Source organism: Mchenga conophoros, linkage group LG3 (genome assembly GCF_057382185.1).
Source record: "Mchenga conophoros isolate Kocher_MC1m ecotype Shallow Benthic linkage group LG3, M_conophoros_male_GT1.1, whole genome shotgun sequence".
In the NCBI taxonomy this organism is placed as follows: Eukaryota; Metazoa; Chordata; class Actinopteri; order Cichliformes; family Cichlidae; genus Mchenga; species Mchenga conophoros.
Genome location: NC_140528.1, coordinates 72,571,762 through 72,592,746, shown reverse-complemented (window position 1 = coordinate 72,592,746; position 20,985 = coordinate 72,571,762). Strand labels below are relative to the sequence as shown.

The 20,985-nt window shown below is 47.6% G+C and overlaps 1 protein-coding gene across 9 annotated transcripts in view; it reads left to right on the top strand.

The window, feature by feature from the left end:
* The window catches only part of ppargc1a (peroxisome proliferator-activated receptor gamma, coactivator 1 alpha), a 301,359-nt gene that overhangs the window by 275,000 nt on the left and 5,374 nt on the right, over window positions 1-20,985 (top strand). For 3 of the 9 annotated variants that reach the window (XM_085267095.1, XM_085267097.1, XM_085267098.1), the window contains exons 3-10: window positions 7,436-7,630; window positions 8,700-8,825; window positions 10,005-11,370; window positions 12,339-12,384; window positions 12,587-12,660; window positions 16,789-18,013; window positions 19,693-19,785; window positions 20,692-20,812. In XM_085267095.1, the coding sequence (XP_085123221.1) occupies window positions 7,436-7,630; window positions 8,700-8,825; window positions 10,005-11,370; window positions 12,339-12,384; window positions 12,587-12,660; window positions 16,789-18,013; window positions 19,693-19,785; window positions 20,692-20,812 (3,246 nt within the window). The remainder of the gene's footprint in view (window positions 1-7,435; window positions 7,631-8,699; window positions 8,826-10,004; window positions 11,371-12,338; window positions 12,385-12,586; window positions 12,661-16,788; window positions 18,014-19,692; window positions 19,786-20,691; window positions 20,813-20,985) is intronic. The other 6 variants (XM_085267101.1, XM_085267103.1, XM_085267100.1 and 3 more) reach the window with 4 other exon arrangements.

Here is a 20,985-nt window from a genome sequence, read left to right as displayed (position 1 = left end):
TAAAATATGTGTTTTGTGAATTTGTGAAGTGGTGTATTTGGGATATATCTGCTGGATGTGTCTGCCATGATAGTGCTGTTGACATCAGGAAGTCAACGGCTCTAAAATTGTCTGCTTGTTGATCAGCTCTTTCCAGAAACCCATTTTCAGGCTACACACTGGCTTGCCAAACCTCTTTTCATATTGCTGTGGGCTTTGTTGTATAATAACTTGATGGGCAGATAGGGAAGGGATTTCGAGTGTTGGACGCTTGTCATCAAGTGGTCAACGACCGTTGATCATTCTGTGTTTGGCAGACGTTACGCACTCTACTAGTGGGTGCAGGTGTGTCGGGTCTGCTCGGCTAAATGTAAATGTAAAGCCTATCCATTCAAAAAGGCAACATGATCAGTATTCCACAGAGAATAGATCCCAGATTAAGATGAAATTCAGCTCAGAATTCGGCGCTGGCAGCTACAAAGAAAGACCGTGAGAGCTTTCATGCCCCCACACATTCCCAACCCCTCATCCTTTCTCATCGTATCCCTGCCTCACATCGATGGGTTGGGATTGTATCGACTTACGTGCACCGTTCCTTTGATGTTTTCTTCATTTCTTTGCTTGTAAAGATGGGCGCACCCCCGCATTGTTACCGCTCACCCAACATGCGAGAGCTCGTGCAGCCCTACATGCTCGACCAGACGTGCAGCCCGCACACACACGGCAGTGGAAAGTGTGCGAGGCCAAAAAAAAAAAAAGAAGAAGAAGAAGAAAGAAACACTCAGATAACACGCTCGCAAAGTCACGACACGGATAAGAGGCGCACACGCCGCTGTGGCAGCTTTCTACCTGAATCCAAAAGCGACGAGGCGCCGGCTTGCGCGCACAAGCAAAAATCAAAGTGAAAGATAATGCGTTTATTTAGTAATCAGCAAATAGCTTTATGCGGCGGTTAAGTGGCGAAGCCTGCGAGGCCACGATAAGATCGTTTGCTTTCAGGTGTTTCCCTGTCGTGCCACATATGGCATTGAGTGCAAATTGAATAGGGTGACCTTTTTTTGCGCTGCGGAATCAAATTGACTGCATTTTTCCCCTCCCGAAAGATTGGGCCTTTTTCAATTACCATAAATTTCCGATATAGGGTCCCCTGTCGTGTGTACAAACACGCACACGCAAAGATGCTCAGCGGGATAGTGACACAGGAGCACACCTCGAGGCGTCTTGTGGTTTGAAAACGCTGCAGACGACTATATCTTGTCCACTCCATCCTGGTTCTCCTCGGGTTGGCGTCTTTCCGAGGAAGACATTACCATGACAAATGAAACGCCACGAACTCTCGATGGGCTCGGCAGGGCCCGAAAGGTCAGGGAGCTGCATTGTGAAGGTGCGCGTGTGTGCGTGTGTGTCTAAAGGTGGTGTCAGCGGAGGATAATAACATTGAGTCTTCTTTGGGGAAAAAAAACAACAAACTCTGGTTCGTTCTCAAATCTGTGTAAATGTCAGAACTGAAGTGGCCTGCATTCTCTTTGTATGTAATTGTTTTATGAATAGCTGCACTTGACAGCCGATGACAGATTTGCATTCCAGCCAGGAAATGTAGCGGCAAGATGGACAGTGGAAACACTGTGTCTGCTTCTTTTTTTTCTGCCCCTCTCTGCACTCACTCTGTCCCCCCTCCCTGTGTTCCTCCAACACATTATCAGCAGTGTAACAGTAGGTTCAAAGGCCCCTTGCTTAGTAGTGCACATTCAGAGCTGCTGACTTAAGCAAATAGCTATTTGCATGCCATTAGGAAGAGAAGGGGGAAAAAAAGCAGAGAGAAGCACCATTCCTCATCACATCTCTGCATCTAGCTGAATATTCCTTATTTGAAGCTCCAAATCTCTGTTTTGCTCTCCCTCCTGCTGTGGCCGTCAGAGCAAGGCACAGTCAGAGCAATCACAGCAATCAGTGTTTCCACATGCCAAGCCGATTGGGAGGTAGCTGCCAAAACAAAAGAGTGTCCAATCATTATGATGGTGTGTGATTTGGTGGTGTTAGCAAACGGTTGCTTGGACCATCTGTTGGATGGCTGTAGAAGGAAAACAACAGCAGCTTGGGGCAGGACTGTAGATGGGGAGGCTGTACCGGGACAGACCGGAGCCTCCTGCGAGCTGTTATTTGGTTAGCTGTGCGAGAATGTGTGATATGTAGACGTGCGTGCGTGCGTTTTACGACGTGTTTAGATAGAGGTTACTGGATTATTTTACGGTTGTGTCATAAATAATGTGTTTCGACGGCAGTTTGCATTGTCTCTAGAGATGCTTTTTTTTTTTTTTTTTTTTTTTTTGCAAGATTGCAAATCTTTCCGGGTCACGTGTGCTTCTGCGAAAAGGCACAAACCCCGAGACCGCGTGACCCAAAGTTAGACAGAAAGGGCTTGACGGGTCTGAAGGCATGTGACAGCTGATCTCAGCAGATGTGTGACAGAGTTCAGGTGGTGAGTTTGAGCAGCAAGGTTACCAGTCAAAGGATTTTTTTCCCCCGTCACAGAACCAGAAAGAACAGCACTGCTAACATCCCTTGGGTAGGTGTCACAATCAGATCTGGCCTGTGTCAAAAAGTGTAACAAGAGTTCTCTTTCTCTCTTCGGCTCACTCTGTCTCACACACACACAAACGCAGAGAAAGATATCCCCTCTTTTCACTTTCCCTTTTTCCTCTCTCATTCCCCCATCAACTCATCTGATAGTGCTGTAACAGTCTCAAATGGTTCCCCGGAGATGCATCAACTCCGCGCGCGCACACACATCCTGTTCCTTATTGATGGCTCGAACCGTTTCCTCGCTGATTTATAACTCACGTAGCCTTCTAAACCCGGATAGGCATCTGGCATCTAAGCAGTCGACTCCTGTGACATCACTGTCTCATTTACAGAGATGCCGTTTTTGTTTAAATGGAAAATAGTGACTTTGTGCACGATAAAAAAGGATTATCCAGACCAGTTATGGAAATACAGCTAAGTAGGACGGGGAAGGCTAAAATCAGCTGCCTGGTGCCGGGGCTGGACAAGCTTGTCTCCATTTAGAAAGCAAAAGATTTTATACTACCAGTACTATGATTTTTTTTATTTTCTTTTTGGGTGTGTGTCCAGAACACGTAGAGCCACCATATCTACTTCATAGGATCATTTGCTTTGGAAATGGTTTCTAAATAACGAGATGCTCTGTTGACTTTGTAGTCACATGGAAAATGACATGAGTGTTCAGTTCACAGCTACATGTCGTGAAACATTCACAGCCCTGACCACAATTGAGGTTTAACATTTAGTTTTATGATTTGGAACACCATCAGACTGTGTGCCACCGCCGCCTCGCTCGCGCAGACGGCCACGCGCGCACACACACTCACAGGAACTTAACAGTGTTATGTATGGTTTCATCGCTCCGTATAGGCCATAATCACCCTCTCTCCATCTCAGTAAGCTCATGCTAAATGACCAGACGTCTCTGGTGGCTGCCATGATTTGTCTCTCCACCGCGCGCCGTGTTGTACCTCACCCTCCCTGCCTCTCCTTTCTCTCTCCTTCCCCGCTGCCATATGTTGTGCCTGTGTGACCAGCCGACGTGTCAGGCCTGACTAACGCCTTAACGGCAAGCCTGACTTTGATTTATTTCCTCTGAAATCTGGGGGCCGGGGGTAATAACACAGAATGACATTATTTGTTTATCAAATCCAAGGCTGCTTCTCTTGGCAGAGTCAAGATGTGATGACTTGATACCACAACCCCACATGCTGCACACACAATCACACCCTTCAGTTTCTGATTGTGCCATGATTAGGTCTGGCCCGTGTCAAGCTTAACCTCATCCAAGGGAACGCTTTTGAAATCTGACAGAGAAGGGAGCAGAGTTGGAGGTGGTGGGGAGAACAAAGATGGAGATGGAGCAAAGCAATTAAATTGTCAGGGCGTAGCTTTAACCCTACCACCCAATTTTGTGGCCAATTTATTAAGCACGTTTTCTGTCTGCGCTAACTGGTTGGCGTGCTTGTATTTACAGAAAGAAAGAGCAGGAAGAGGCAGCGAGAATAAACAGCACTTTAAATACTAGATGACCCATTTTATGGGAGATATTTTATCTTCGCGCACCCAGAGTGTCTGTCACGTGTTCTGCTTCTCAATTTAAGATTGCGGAGGGGCTGTTTAGCCCGTCTAAACCCCGTCCCGATGTTACTCAGCCACCAGGTTTGTCATTCTGGCACTTTCAAAACACTTTTAGGTTCTTCTTAAACGTGTAAATCATCCATTGCCCCCGTTAAAATTTGATCGCTGGCAAATTCGCTAAGAAGCGTGGAATCCTCGGGAAGCAATTAGCAGATTTTAATTTGGCTATTTGCCCCGGCGTGCAGGAGCGAGTGTTTGTCTAAAGCAGCACCTTCACCTTCCGTTATCAGCCCGTGTGAATAGTATCTCCTGGAACATAATGCTGTGCTGTAGAACTCAATAAAAGAGTTAAAGGCAAGGACAATCTCAAAGACAGCCTGTCTGATAACAAAAGGGCCTCACCTAATAATGAACAACTGAAGTTGGCTTTCTTTGCTCCAGCGTGGGGGAGGCTGGGGTGAAGGAGGAGCGGGGGGTAAAGAGAAGCTCTGCCAGCACTTGCCAGCATGTTTTATGGCTAATTGAAGCATTTGGAATAAAACTGCTGCAAAACGGCACCCTTTAGAATTGGAGTGGGGTTAATATATTGTGATCCCACAATTAGCCCAGGATTGTTAAGATCTCTTTAATTCGGTGAGGTCCATTAAGCGGGATGGACGAGAAAGTGCTCCCGCCGAGACAATTTTTCTCTCCTCTCTTTGTTCTTTCTGTCCTCTTTTCCCTCTCAGCAGCTGCTGTAGTAATCAATATAAGCGGACGCGGGCCGTCAGCGAGGTGCTAGGTTGTGCTGGTGTTACCGCCTTTGGGTGCCATAGCTTCTGAGGTCCACCCACATGGAGACTTTGTTTATAAATAAACAAGTGGCCAGAGAGTCGCTGCCAGTAGATTGACTCTGGTGCACCAGGTGTGGTCTTTAAGCTGGCGTGGAAAAGCTCGTCCTCGTGGACAGAGGCATTAGATCATCCTCTCTCTCTCTCCAGAGCAGAGGTTTGCTCTTTACCCCAGTTTCTCAAATCCCCACTTGGCCTATGAGTGCCTCCACTAGAGCCGCAGCAGTGGCTGTTGCATGATCGTCACGACTCAGGGTTTTCACAAGTGTCTCTTACAGAATACGAGAGTCCCTTCTGGGTTATCTTTGGGGATACAGTGCGCCTGTGGGAGTCTGCCAATTGGTGGAGGATTTTTTGTGTGTGTATGTGTGTGTTTTTTTAAACAGGACTACATTTGAGTCTGCAGAAATGCCCCAATCCCTTTCAAACCATGACATAACAAAGCCTGCACAGCTCTCCCAACATTTAATGTAATGCACTTTCTTCCCGATATAGATTTATTGGTTTAAAGTCGCTCTTGCGAGGCAAATAAAGCCACGCCTTAAACGGAGCATTGATTGAATGGTTAATGAGTGCCTAACCAGAAGGCCAGTTCATTAAAGACTCGGTTTTGATCATCTGAAATTGCTCCTAAATTTTAATTTCTCATGCTAGGATGTGCGTTTGGGTTAAGCCAAGGCTCCGGCTTTATCAGCAGTTAATACCTATCCGCTTAGTGCTCAGGTAATAACTTGGGATGCTGGAAAACGGTGAGCATTTCAATAGAGCGGGGGTTCCAGCACAGTGGATTTTGAAGCTTCTTGAAAGTAATTAAACAGCACGCCACCTCATACAGAGCAATTTCCTGCAAAGCATGTGCTTGCCAATGCAGCACAGCCCCAGCCTACGCCGCGTTATCTCTGTGAAATATGTCCCCTTTATCATTTTTTAATAATGACTGAGTGTTCGTGTTGTTAGGAGAAAATCTACTCAATAAACATCAGATTAACGTTTTCCTCACTGTTAGCTAGCTAAGTGAACGTCCAAGATATCTGTGTCATCTGTAAATGAAAATTGGAGGAGGGGAGGGTGGGGGTTGAGGCATTAAAATGGCCGCTATCTCGGCGGCAGATCCAAAACAGCGGCGTCCATGCTGTGTGTGTAATTGTGTTAAATAAGTGAGGGTAGATAGAAGCGTGCGCATGTGGGATTTTTCTGAGGAACAGCGTGGATATCTGAGAGGCGTAATGATGGCCGTGTGCCATCGCCGAGCCACGTGAATCCTATCGTGTGCTTGAAGGGATTTGCTCTTGTTGGGCTGGCCACAGAACGTCCCAGGGTGATGAGGCTGTTTATCTCTCTGCTGTCCCGAAGCCCCGTGGGGTTTTTATGGCCTTGGAACCTTAAGTTCCTGTCGTCACTTGTCAATGCAAAAGAGAGCGAGCGAGAGAAAAGACACAGTCGTTCCTCACATGGACTCACACGCTCCCCTTTGTCAAGTGAGCTGCATTACTCTCAGTCTTAACATTGATCTATATACGTTCTCCTTTTTCTTTGTTTTTCTGTCTTTTTTTTCCCGACACGCATGCCGTTATTATCCCCGGTCAATAGCTGGCAGCTCACACCTCACCCTCCCCATCTCAAGGCCTTCTCCATACATTCATCTCTCTGTCTTTACTCCTCACACATTTATAAGCTGCGAGCGCACAACTTCTCCTGCACTTCAAAAAAGGGGTCCGAGTAGCAAAAGCAAGCTTTATTTATAGCAAAGTGTTGAAGCTGAGTTCCCTCCCATTGTGAATGTCAGCCTGTCACACCAGCAATTTTAAATAAATCAGATTTATTTAGCTTTGGCGAGTCGTAATTTCTCCTTATCTGAGGGCCGCTCGCAAACATCTTGTCGGCAAGCGACGACTCTCGAAGCTGTGGGCTGAAGAGAGAGAAGAGAACTTCTGCGCATTGTTTCCTTTTATCCCCCCCCACCCACCCACCCACACACACACACACCCACACACACACACACACACACACACACACACACCATAAACCCCTCCATACCACAGCCTGCCCCAACCCATTGCTGTCTTCCCCCAGATACTTGCTACTTGTCAGCGTTGGTAATGGGTTTCTTGGGGGAGATATTATTTTGGTCCAGTAAGCTGTTCGCTTAAAATATGAGTGACAGGCTTGACTCACATGCACATGAGGCAAATTTTGTTTGGGTTTTTAGTGTTCTTGTAAAAAAGGCTGCCAGAACGCAGTGAGCTCAGCTGCTGCACAAAAATAAAAATAAAAAAAACGAGAAAAAACAAATGTTTTCTATATTAACAATGAAAGCCAACCACCACCTTTACTTCCCCGAAATAAAGAAAAAGGGATGCAACTTCTTCTTCTGACTAAAATGTCCCATTCCCCCCCCCCTCTCTTTTTTGTCTCTGTCTTCCCCCCTCTCCACCCCCCTACCCCCCCCCCCCTCTCCACCCCTCTACCCCCCCCCTCCTAAGAAGATAGATGAAGAAAATGAGGCCAACTTGCTGGCAGTGCTTACAGAGACCCTGGACAGCATCCCGGTGGATGAGGACGGATTGCCTTCGTTTGAGGCCCTGGCAGATGGGGACGTGACCAATGCCAGTGACCAGAGCTGTCCCTCCTCTCCCGACGGCTCACCGCGCACCCCAGAGCCCGAGGAGCCTTCCCTGGTAACAGCTACAGCTCTTCCTTATCACGATTCTCACACCAGCACCATCCTACAGTTCAGACATGAGTTATACCCGAGACCTGACCTCCGGTCTCGCACGTACTCACACGTACGCTGTGTTTTTGGCAGTCCAAAGCACACATCAGATAAGACTTCTCAACAAGACCAGAACCCCAGTAGCGGTCATTTGTCTGTGTGACGTTTGCCTGACTTCACACTCCGTATTTGCCACAATGTGTTCATTTATGTGCAGTCGCAGCAAGCAGGGATGCAGATGCAAGTAGGAGGGAAATGAGTGGAAAGGATCAGTGTGTTTGCTGCTCAGCGCTAATTACATAACAGCGCTATCGTGGCGCCAGTTCAGTGATACGAACGCTGTGGTTGGGGACAACTGCGGCTGACACAGTGCCACGGGCCCTGAAATCAAGCCGGGACGTAATGAAAGTCGGGGGGAAAAGGAAATCTATCTCATCTCGTCTGCTCTCAGCAGGGTCTCGGCTAATCCCCCTGTGTCATCTCTTTTGGCAAACACCCCCACCACCACAAATAAGAACTCGGCCTACCTTGGTGCTGTTATTTTTACACACATCCGTGCCATCTGGGTTTTTCTCTAGCTTATAGGCTTTGACCTAAAACGTTATGTTATGTGACATTGCAGTCCATTTTATTCCATGCTGGTCCCTTCCAAATGACCTTTAGCCAAATGCCTGAGCGTGTTTATTCAATCACATTAGAGAAGCCTAGTGGTGTGTACACAAAAACACCTGCACTGGAAAAAAAAAGAGGCTTGACTTTTCATGTCACGTAGCATGCACTTAAGTTAAAAAAAAGAAGTCTTTTTTTTAACTGCAGAGTTAAAAAATGAAAGCAACTGAAAGGCTGCCATTGTAAATCTTTTACCTTACAATGTAAAGTGCTCTGAAATGACTGCCGCCGTAAACTGGCACTGTTTAAATAAAGTCGAATTGAATTAAAAGGTGCCATTTGCATAACCCACGCTGACTCCCCGCTCCTCCTCCTCCTCCTTCTTCCTCTCCCACCTTTCTGGTTCTGTTTGGGTCCATTCGCAGCTGAAGAAACTCCTTCTGGCACCCGCAAACTCCCAGCTCAGCTATAATCAATACACAGGTGGCAAGGCACAGAACCATGCAGCCAGCAGCAACCACCGGATCAGACCACCACCTGCCGTCGTCAAGGTAGGGAGTCACACACACACACACACACACGCACACGCTGTTGATTTCACTCCCGTGCACACACTTTTTTTCCTGTTTGTGTTTGTTTATCTCTCTCACTCTTTTCTTGCTCTCTCTCGCTACTTGCTCACCCTCCCTCCTTCTCACTTTTTTTTTTTTTTTTTGCCTGTTTTGGTGGCCGCCTTTAGAAGATGTTAGACTTCTGCTCTAGCAGTCTACTGTCCCAGGGGGCCATCTCGTAATGAAAACAGGCTGATTGCTGTTGGGCTTTCCAGGCGAGGCGTCGGCACCGTTGTCTCATTAGCTCCACCACTTATCCGCCTTGGTATGGTGCCTGTTGGAGGACGGGAAAAAAAAAGAAAGAAAAAAAAAAAGCAGCGACAGGCGCTCTTGCGGCGAGATTGATGCCTTGAGACGACAAGATCAAAATATCAGACTTGATGTACTCATTAGATGGCTCTGAAGAGAGTGTTTTTCTATAGGGGTGGGTTTGATTAAGATTTAATTTTAGTCAGCGTAAGTATCACAGGTTTTGTGAATTCTGCTAAATGAAAAAATGGGATTATTTCACTCTCGCCCGTTTGGATTTCACGCCAGAATGTGGCATACTGTGCATTCAGTGTCATATCAGCATATAGCACTTAATTGTGTTCTCTTGCTCGGTAGGACTGTCTGAAATCTGCATTTGTTATGCCTTAACGCATGCACAAAATCATCACAATGTAAAGAACATCTGTATCTCACTGTGTGGTGAATGCGGCGCAGACATATGTTAGCTCTGCGTACCGTGTTTGCACATGCAGTGCGTCAACCCTTCTTCACAGAGTCTATTTTCATACTGTGTCTTTGAGTCATCCGTTTCTGGAGCAGAGCGAATGAGGACTCCCGGAGGACGTGGTGTGCGTACAGAGTGGCGCGGTGGCGCTCGGGGGGCCACGCAATTAAAATGATGGGCGGACAGCACTCCCACCATCGCCTCCTAGACAGTTGGGCAACCACTGCGCTCGAGCTGTTTGAGTCACACTCTTAGGCTCTCCATGCCTCCGTCTCTTTTCTACTTTTGTTTTTGTTCCAAATAAAATACTTAACATTTCTCGCAACTAGATCAGCTGCACTGTGCAAAACTTTTTATTGGAGCTAACTAAGTCATTCGCTCTCTCTCTGCTCGTCCCTCCGCAGATGGAGAGCCCCTGGAACGGCAAAGCAAGAGGGGGCTCCAGCCAACAGAACCGCCCGGTGAGGCGGCCCTGCACCGAGCTGCTGAAATACCTAACCGCCACCGATGACATCCTCCTCCACGCCAAAGCCAGCGAAGCCAAGAGCGCCTGGGGGGGTGCTAGTAGCAGGGACAAGAGTGGCATGGGTCTCGGTGCCTCTTCTTCCTCCTCTTCACCGTCCTCGTCATCCACTTCCTCGTTCTCCTCCCTCTCCTCCACCTCTTCCTCCTCTTCCTCTACCACCTCCAAGAAGAAGCCGGCTGTGCCGTCTCATCAACAGCAGCAGCAGCAGCCGCCACAGCAGCATCACCAGCGAGGTGAGAGCCGGGCTGGAGGCGAGTGTAGTATGGCTGGTCTTGGGGCTGGGAAGTGGCAGCGTTGCGCTCACGATGACGGGTTTGAGGAGTCGGAGGGTGCTACTATCCCTGTTGGCCACAGAAGCTCCGCCTGCGGCCATGCCCGCCCCAAACTGGAGCACGGGCCGCCCAGTGAAGAAGGAAGGCCGCCAGGCGATGCGGGCCGCCTGGCTGCCGCTAGGTTTATTAGGTATATGCACTCTTATTCCCTCCCTCCCCGAGAGGCGAGTCACAGCTGTGAGCATTGCCGAGAGGCTGCAGGCGCCACTCAGGCTAGTGAGGGCTTTGGCAGGCAAGGCCGTAGCAACAGTAACAGTGCCAGCCGTGCGCCACATAGGCACATCACAGTGACTATAAAGAAAAGAGACGAGAAGCCGGGGCACCCGTTACTTAGCCAGCTGCTCACCTCCAAAAACAGGCCCGCTCAGTATCAGGCCCGTGTCCTCCCGCATACTCCCATTACCCCTTTACGGAGCAGTAAGAGCAAATTAGCAGCGAGGTCTGAGAGTCCAGCCCGGGCTTTTTCTAAGGTTAAGGAGGAGAAGGAGCTCAGAGGGACCACTGATGATAGAAACAAGGGAGTAAATCAAGCTGAGGAGCCTGATTCAAGGCCCCTGTTGTCACCTCTCACCTTTGACCTAGAGAGCTGGGTTAACCAGCCAGATCCAGGGCTAGACATGGCCTTTGGACTAGATCTGGGGTGGCCAAGCCAGGGGGGCTACAGGGAGGATGTTAACCATGATGATGATGATGATGATGATAATGATGGTGTTGTTGTTGATGGTGATGATGATGATGATGACCATGTCATGGGCAGCCCCGCAGCGGTGCTCTCACAGGGCCCACCGAGCCCACTCCTCCCAGATACTAGCATTGCAGAGCCCACCCCTCCCTGCATCATACAAGGGCAAGGGCACCCACACATGCAGGCACTCAGCGAGCACCCCGATGACCAGGGCCACCCATTGTTAGGTAATCATGAACTGCATCCCCCCCACTGGCCTTATCTCTGCTCTCTTTTCTCCCTCTCTTGCTCTAACCACTTCCCGGTTTGATTTCACGACTAACCCCCTGTCCTAATTTGAATCTAACAAGTCATTGTTAGGGCATCAACAACAATGACAGCAAAACAGCCTGCTCGCCAATGCTTTTTGCTAGTCGCAGAGGCACTCTTTTCAATTTTCAAAAATGAGTGGGGTTTTTTTTTGTCTTTGAAAAAACAAAGGAGGGGGTGGGAAAAGGGGTGAGCCATGTCTTGCTACTGTACGTCTTGTATTCGCAAAGCCAATCCTTGAATCATCTTTGGCTGATTGAGCTGAGTGTGCTGAATATGTACATTTAGACTCAGAGCCCCGGTGCTGCTCTCTAGAATCGCGCTACTAAAGCCACACTTCTCTTAGCTGGAGCACAAGCCGGCCAGAGCCTCGGGCAACTGCACAAGCTTCCTTGACTCTCCTTTCTTGCTTCTTTTTGTTTTTCTTTTCTCCCCCCTCCTCTGCTGTTGGTGCATGCGATTATGACTTTATTGTCTAGGGAGGGGCTCACCCACAGTCATGTGTCTTGTTTGTGGCATCGTCTCTCTCTCTGTATGTCTTTTTCCATTTCGATCTGTTTGTTGTCTTGAGCGTGGTGTCTGTGTCTAGACACCTGTGAAACACGTACCATCACTTCATCCTGCCTCACAGAGTGAACAGTCTATCCTAAGAGAATAAATTTTTTAAATGGGGTCAATCTAAAAAAAGATATACTCTGTACAATAGTGTCCATAGTAAGGCTTTCTAACTAGAAATGGGTGTTTTTTTTATTTCTTTTTTCGTAGTAATATTTGCATTTGTTGAGCCAATTTGGGATTAATTGTTGCAGACTTGTGGATCTGTTCTCTTCTACCATGAGTGTTATACTTAGATCAATAATTACCCATGCTCCTTTGTGTTCTGCAGCCAAACCAACCACCTTGCCACTTCCTTTGACCCCAGAGTCTCCAAAGTAAGTGTGAGAAGTTTTTCCACATTATTCTAGGCAAAAAAAAAGGCAACATGGAAACTACAGAAAAAAGACAAAATCAAAGAAAGCTATATAGACTAGAATCCAACCTGAGGCATTTTTGTGATTCATTTCCATTACATCTTTCTTTAGTCTTACTTTCACCTGTGAAGTAAGACGTTCTACGTTTTATTTTGTCTTCCAGTGACTACAAGGGATCACCGTTTGAGAACAAAACCACTGAACGCACATTAAGTGTGGAGATTGCTGGAACCCCAGGTAAGCAGACTTTTTCTGACAATATAAATTTTTTTTTTAAATGACCGGCCGAGTACTTATAGCTGTGGTAGGAAGTAATGGGTTCATTCCTTTCGGGAGCCTTGATAGTTCCATCACAGTTCAGAGTTCAAGGTGAAGACATAAGGAGATCAATTTTATGCGCCTAAGTATTGATTAGGTCTTCCAATCTCCTCGGCTTCTATTAGCAAACTCCTCCCATTCCCCTACCACGCCCACTGGTTTGTTAGTGAAGAGTTAATATACCTTTCCTTCCACCAGATCCTAATGCTCTCTGACTGACAGCTCACTCAAGCCCTCTCCAGGCGCAGAATACACAACTATGCTGGCTTCATCAATCTGTTCAAGTAATGGCATCCTGTCATTTACACGTAGGTCACGGCTGCATTAAAGCTCATTCAGACATAACCGCGACAGTGACAAAGAAGTGCAAAGGAATCGTTGCGCACGTCCGCATGGACACGAGTGAAGTATAGTCAGGTGTTTGAAAACTTTGCAAAGAGCAGGGTCTTCGCGCGCTGCACGGTGCTGCTGAGAAAGCTGCCCCTGCCCCAATCACGCGGGCTCAGCGAGCGAGAGCTGTTGTTACGCACGCGTTAATTTTATTCCTGTGCTGTTCAACTGGTTCTCCTTAACAGTCATGTTTTACTGAGCTGAACAATTCACGGGGGGCGTTTTGCAGTCGTGAAAGCGACGCGTGAATGTGTATGAGGTCCAAACTTGAAAGATCACCTTTGCAGTAATGGGACCAGGAGGCTCATTCATACATGAAACCAACATGTTCATACATGGTCAAATTAAATGGAAAGCAGTGTATGAGTAAAAGGAGCTTTAGCCTACACGTGGCAGGGAAAATTCAGATGGCTGCTGTTTTCATTGGGTTTTGCTGTGTAATTGAGTTTTGCCTGTATGATCAGCGCCTTCCTTACTCAAATTCCCTGTGGACACAGGCAGCTGCGTAGATGTTGCCAGACTGGGGATATTTCTTCATTATCAGTCACTTCATCCTTTCGTGTTATTGAGTTATGCTCAGCTAAATTAGAAAAAAAAACTATATGTAATTGGTATTTAAAAGACAAAAGGGATGAAAATGTGAGGGGAAAAGCTGCAGTATTGCAGGTCATCCATTTCTTTCACTCTTTATGTCAATGATGTTAGTAATTACCACGTTTTCTTACAATTAATTACCTAAGGTCAATAAAACAAAATAGCAGCCCTGGCCCTTTTGTCTATTTATTTACTAGCAAGGGAAATGGTCCTCATAATACCCCCTGTCTTCTACTTAGCTCCTGTGGGGGTGGAAAAGCAAACCTCCAGAGGTATCCCCCTGTCCTTCTCAGTTTGGCTGAAGTGCTGTTTAACCCATTTATGTAGATAAGCTTTCAGGGTCAGAGGGGGGATGTCTGTTGAGACCTAAAGATTGGAAAGAGCAATGCCCCTTAATCTCTGTGGCAATCAAACGCAGTTAATATTTCTTCCGCTTTTACTGCACGTGGGCGAGTCTGTTGACCTGTGGCCAAATCTAAGCCATCTGTTCTTTTCCAACACATCCATTTTATAAGCACGGTCAAATAAAGCCTTTCACCTGACTTAAACCCGTTCTGTGGAAAATGTAGGATTGAATATTAGCAGGAAAGTCATTAGTCCAGAAAGCTCTGGGCTGCTGAGCGCCTTTCTCACTTAGAGATTAGCTTTTGAGTCTCAGCGCTATACGAGCCAGATGGATATAGATCCCAGTAAGCAGAGTTGTCAGCTTTTAGGTTCGGACTTACACGTTCCTTCGTAGAGTTAGAGAATCATCCCACTACAATAGAGATAAAGGGTGGTGCTACTGATAATCAAATGGCAGTCTACCAGGTGGGCGGTCCCACCTTCTACTCCCAGGGCAAGTCGACCATGCGCTGGTGGAATTTTCCTTGACTTGCTTCCAGTAGTTTATTACTTTATGCCTTTTTGATGAGTTGTAGTAGTAGTAACCACTCATTAAAAGAAAGATAAATTTAACTGTGAGGACTTGTACACTTTGTACCTACTCGAATGATGATTAGTAGTTATTAATAGCGAGGTTTGGACTGTTTGACTGCATGTTTTCTTGACCCTTCTCGGAGAGGTACGGTGAGCACCCCCCCGGGATCTGACTGTTCAGACCTAATCTCTATCAAGCTAATAGATTTACCCTGTACTGCTGTGTTGTCTTTAATTACTGTATCTCATGACACAGAGGTGGTCTGTGTGTTGTTATTTGCCTAGCTTACTGCCGGATCAACTCTTTAAGCCTGGAGTTGTTGTTCGCGCCGAGGTCCCTTCACAATTTGCAGCTGGACGAGAAAATAGAACTATAAAAAAAACCCCCAAAAATCCCAAAACCTTGCCTCTTTCTGCCTCGATGGCTGCGCCACTGCTTTCTCTCCGGGCCCCGCATGATTGGTGCTCACACCTGCAGATCATCCATCACTAGCAAGTTTGACTGAGAGGCACATTTTTATCTAATTCTGATTTATTTCCGCCTATCGCTAATGGCTCCTAGTTTATGACCCCGTGCGTACGTTGTTTTGGACAGATGGCGTTTGATTGGTGAAACAGAAGTTCTTCAGGCATTGTGTAGCATCCACTCTCCCTCTCTGCGTCTCTCCTTTCTCATTTCCAAAGCTCATTTAATTGGCATAATGCAAATATATGTCTGTCTCGCTATCATGACTGGGGAAGAGGATTGGGGGGAAGTGAGCGAGAGAACGAGACAGAGGAGAGCGAGAAGGGAGAAGGAAAGGAAGGGAGGAAGGGGAGTGGGCGCTTGCAGTCCTACTTATAGGCACATCCAGATAATAAGTAGGATGATAAGCTGGTGAATCAGGCCTTCCAAACACAGCCGAAACATGCACATTTATGTTTTGCGATCCCACACGCTCGTTGCCAGGCTGTCTTTCCGGTGCACATCCTAACACGGGATTTGATACTAATAGCTGTCATTTGGTGCAATTCGCCAGCAAAGGAAGAATGATCTGCATTATAAGAATGGCAAAGAAGAGGGGAGAGCGTAGGTGTTTCAAAGTGCCTGAGTTTGACTCCAGTGAGAGTCTGTTAGCGATGAGTGTGCCTGCGTGTGTGGGCACATTTGTTCTGCGGAAGATAAAAACAGGAAAAGATGCAGGGAGACAGAGCCGGAGAAGGAGAGATTGATCTGGTGGAAGGTGGCAGACGGGAAGAGAGAACAGGGCGGAACGGCAGACTCGAACTAAAGCGAAAAGGGGGCGATCGACGAGGAAGAGGAGGAAAGGGGAGAACGAGAGTAATGGTGTCGGCTGTTTGTGTGAGTGCATTAACAATGCTATAAAGTGGGCTCATCTCAGGACTTCCCATATAACTGCCATCTGTCTGGTTGTAAATCTGTGAGGGAGAGGGAAGCAAGAGGAGGCGGGGGGCACATCCAATAGGGACATGCCATCTGAAAGGAATGTTAACCTATTCCCAGTGCTTCCAGTGATCCACCACCAGGCTTGCTAAGGCAACATTAAGAGCGGTGACATCCAGTTCTCTTCTTACAGAAAATGTGGATGGTGCTGGCTAATCTTTAAACATGCACTGCGTCACACACACAATTGTTCTTTGAGACTACACACACACACATGCAAAAGGGTCTTGGCGCGGGACGGCGACCAATTCATCGGAATGAAACCAGACGTTTCTATGAAGCGGGCAGGGATATGATACATTCACTTTAATTTTTTTCCTGCCTGCTATCAGATGCATTACGTTTGTCCTTTCCGGGGTTATATTTTTTTCTTTTTTCTTTTTCCACGAAAAGGGATCTTTTCAAGGTCAGCGAGGTAGAGAATGGCAAGTCATCCGTATTACAGTGCAGCCATATCAAGTTACACCAAGCATTACATTAATCTGTCAAGATTGCAATAAAATAGGATTAGGCCGAGGGAAAGTGAATATTTTAATCAGCCATGTATCTGTGTCCACTGTCCATAAACTGACCCGGGAGTTTATAGAGGAGTGTGGGCGAGGAGGCAGAGGAGGGAGGGGCTAGGTGGGGAGGTTTGCGTTATGATTCCATTTTCATTTTACTGTTCCCAACCCAACCTGTGTCTCTTCCTCCCCTCGCAGGTTTGACACCACCTACCACGCCCCCACACAAAGCCAGTCAAGAGAATCCTTTCAAAGCATCTCTCAAAACCAAGTTGTCTTCATGTTCCTCCTCGGCCTTGGCATGCAAAAGAGCCAGGCTGAGTGAGTTGGGCCCCGGCGCTCTGGCCCCGGCCCCAGGTGCCTCAGGCAGGGGCCCCACCAGGAAGGGTCCTGAACAGACTGAGCTTTACGCCCAACTGAGCAAAGCAACCACCACCCTCCCTTACTCCGTCACTCAACACGCAGTGGGGGGCGGCCTTGAGGAGTATCGCAGCACCGGCAACACTAAGCGGGCAACGCCCCGTAACTACAGCGACCATGACTATTGCCAGGCAACAGCTGGTAATAAGAAGGATGGGGGCTCAGCCACTGTTACCACAACCACAGCTGTGAAAATGACATTCACCTCAGGTGCCACTGATGCTCCAGTGCCTGCTGAAGGCAAAGTGGAGAGCAGGCATGTGGAATTTAAGGATTCAGCCATGCCACCGTCATCTTCATCATTTCCTCCATCATCAGCTTCACCTGGTTTTTTGGCTAAACAGCAGAATTTTGGGTCTGTGGATGGAGAGGCGGGCCAGGTTCGGGGGTTAGGGGAGCACGCCCTCAGACAAACCGCTCAGATCCCCTCACAAGAGGCCACTATTGACAGGGACCAACACAATCTTTGCGCCACCAGCCGAAAGCTCCTGTGCGACCAGGAAATCCGAGCAGAACTTAACAAGCACTTTGGCTACCCTTTGCAAGCCCTCTACAGCCCGGGTAGCCAGGAGAAAGAATCAAGCAGCAAAACGAACAATGCTACAGCTCCTCAGTCCCTCGAGGGGGGAGAGAATGACTGCTACCCCCAGAGGCTGCCTGCCTCCAGCTACCTTCACCCGGGGTTTCTGGCCTTTCACGACGAACTAGAGCTGGACGAGAGCCGTGAAAGTCGATTCCTCTTTCCATGGGAGGGCACCCCTCTGGATCTACTCTTTGACTGCGCCCCCTGCTCTCCCTCTTCTTCCCCACCATCCAGCTGCTCCCCTTCACGAGGCTCTGTCTCTCCACCTTCCTCCCTGCTCCTGTCACCCAGCAGACCTTCCTGCTGGGCCGGCAGCGGGTCCCGCTCTCGTTCCCGTTCCCAGTCTGGGTCCCGCAGCTCCTCTTCACGATACCGCAGGCGCTCTCTCTCCAGCTCACCCGACAGACGCCCGTCCTCCTGGTAAGTTATCGGTCTCTTCCCCAGACTCCCCCTTCTCCCTTTTTTGTTCTTTCACTTGGCTGCTCCACCTCAAAGTTATGCAGTTTAAACAGGACTCATAGCAAGCAGGAAACCACTTCTCAGAAATGTTTACACCACCTTGTATGCCCATTTTTAAAACAACATGGTCACGCCCTTCAACTCTCCCTTTCTGCATGTGATTTTGACTCAGAATATTTAAAAAACTGCCTCTGATAGACCGTGACCTGGCCTTTTTAGGATGTTTCTTCACCTCCTGCTATTCTGTGATGGAATAGATTCTAACCATATTGCAGTTGTTACACGACTCAGATGATGCCTTTATGCCAGGTGACACTTAGATCTGAGCTGACAATGGGGGAAAAAGATTAGTTGAATGGTCCCCCCCTAAACTAACAGACAAAGGACAAAAGAGAAAAAAAACAGAACATGAAAGGTGCCAGAGGCACTGGACTTTTGAACAGTGTGAGTTTTCATCTCTAGGCAGGGAGTTTTATTTGAGTGTCTTTCTAACACTCTCACCCACCCACCCCTTCTCACTCACTCCCTTGCATGCTCCCGTTTTTTGTTTGATGCTCGGGCTATTGTTTTAAGCGGCAGCTGTTGTTTTTACTGAGTGGCAAACCCTCGTCTTTTACATCCCCAGAGATGAAAGCGAGAACCAGTCTGTGGGAATATAGTCTCCAAACCCCTCTCTAAAAAAGACTCCTATCATCATAGCTTTCTGGGAGAACTACATTTCCCATGCTTCCCTTTGATCAGAGCCGAGGGGGATTCTGGTTGGGTTCTTTTGGTGAAAGAACAGAGGCAAACTGGAGTAACCGAGAGGGATGTGAATAAATTCAGTTTGTCAGGAGCGGCTCATTGAGTGACTCCCAGTGTACGACTCCACCGCTGTGACTCAGTTTGTTTGCATGATTACTGAAAGGTCAGTTTACTCCGCGGAGCCAATAGAATCACTTTATTCTATTCGGGCCCTTGTTCTTCGCTCTCGCTCACAAATTATACAGTAATAGTCTCAAGGCGTTGCATCAAAATCTGACACTGACAAGCTTTCTGAAAACGCTGCATAGGGATTGGAGTTTGAACGTGACAGAGCAGTAAGCTTGTTATAGCTCCACGCAGGAGAAGATAAACAGAATTTCAGGGAAATAATTCTCTAAATCCCTCCTCACTGTTTTAAAATTTCGCAGCATAAGATCCTTGATCTTTCCAAACTGGCATTCCTTTGCTTCACTGAGCTTCCCAAACTTCTCTCCTTCCATTATTCAGGTCTTCCTTCTTCAGCAGCACTTAAATATTTAAGCATCAGAAGCTCGAGCAGTGTAGGGGAACTAGCTCTACAGTGAGGCCACTAAGGCCATAAGTATTGACCACGTCTTCATACAACATAGATAGCACGTGCACGTATGCTAGCGCAGATGCGTATAAAAATCCTGCAGCAAATCAAGCACATTTTCCGAGGGTTGTGTTAGGTCAGCACAAGGAGAGGAGACGATGCTCTTTAATGCAGACTAATGGGCCCTGTGCATATCTAAGAGGTTAATTTAGTTCTTAAAGCCAAAAGCAAATTAACCAAATGTCACACGTTTGCAACAGTATGAATGCGTTTCCTTTGTTTTTGCAAAAAAAGTGACTTTTAACTTTATTTTTCCCTTCAGGTCTCGTCACAGCACAGATTTGAATGCTTTTCGTTCCAGGAATCACAAGAGCCCCCACCCCCAGCCTCGATCTCCTCTGAGCCGCAGGCCAAGGTGATTGTTTTAAATGAATCATTTAACCTTCAATTTGTCATGTGCTTAAAACTTTTAGTTACACGCTTCGGGTCACGACAAATGTTTGGTTTTTCTGTGTGTTTTTTCTTCTTAAGATTTCTTAATGGCGTGCATGAAAGCACAGCACCACTTTTTGCTGTCACCGCTCAGAAATCCTTTGAGTTCTTTGTGAATGCCTTTCCACATCCTGTCCCAACGGGTTGGGGGATGGGGGGGATGGGGGGGTGACAAACATGCAGGGAAAATATGTTTAATTGATCGTGTTTTATTAGACGAGTGACAAAAGAATCACACTGATGCGCGTTCGTGCCGCACCCGTGAGCTGACGCTCCCAGCTGTATAATGCCACTTATTCAACTTACTGCCTCTGTAGTTTTGCATGAGCCACTGCAGAGGGGACCATTTCATATGCAGAGATGTACTCGCGCTGTGCTGAAACAGAGACAGAGAGACAGACTGACACCATCCCAGTGCTCCGAGCTGATTTGGCACCCACGCGCCTAATGACACCCGACAAGCCCGAGAGTCGCTCATCAGTCGAAAACTTAACGGACATGTCTCGTACTGTTCCAGGCTGGGGGAGAAAGTTGCACTTTCCTTCTTGATGAAGCCCTAACTAAGCAGAAAGTAATGACATGTGAAGTTGTGCTGACAGTTGCAGCTGCTCAGCTCCCCGACTGCGCTGCTCGCCGGCACTCCCGCGGGCCTCACTCGCGGGCTTCGCAATCGTGGCGGTGGCAAAAAAGACATCTTATTAACGTGTCCGTCTCCTTCTCTTTGCAGCCCTCGCGGCAAATATTGGTGATTGTTCTTCATAAGCATCAACGGGAAGGGCGAATTTAGAGGATGAGGGAGTGATCTCGCAATATGTCCTCGTCTCCACAGGTATGACAGCTACGAGGAGTACCAGCACGAGAGGCTGAAGAGGGAGGAGTACCGCCGGGACTACGAGAAGCAGGAGTTCGAGAGGGCCGAGCAGCGAGAGAGACAAAGGCAGAAAGCTATTGTGAGTCAGCTGACACAACTACCATCACATTCCCTCTGTAGCTTTTTTTTTGAGGGGGAAAGGGGTGGGGGTGGGGTTTGATGCTTGACTTTGGGTCTTCCTGCAACAAAGCTGATAAAAGACCACATGTAATCACTGCTGTGGCACAACGCACAAAAACCTCCCACAGACAT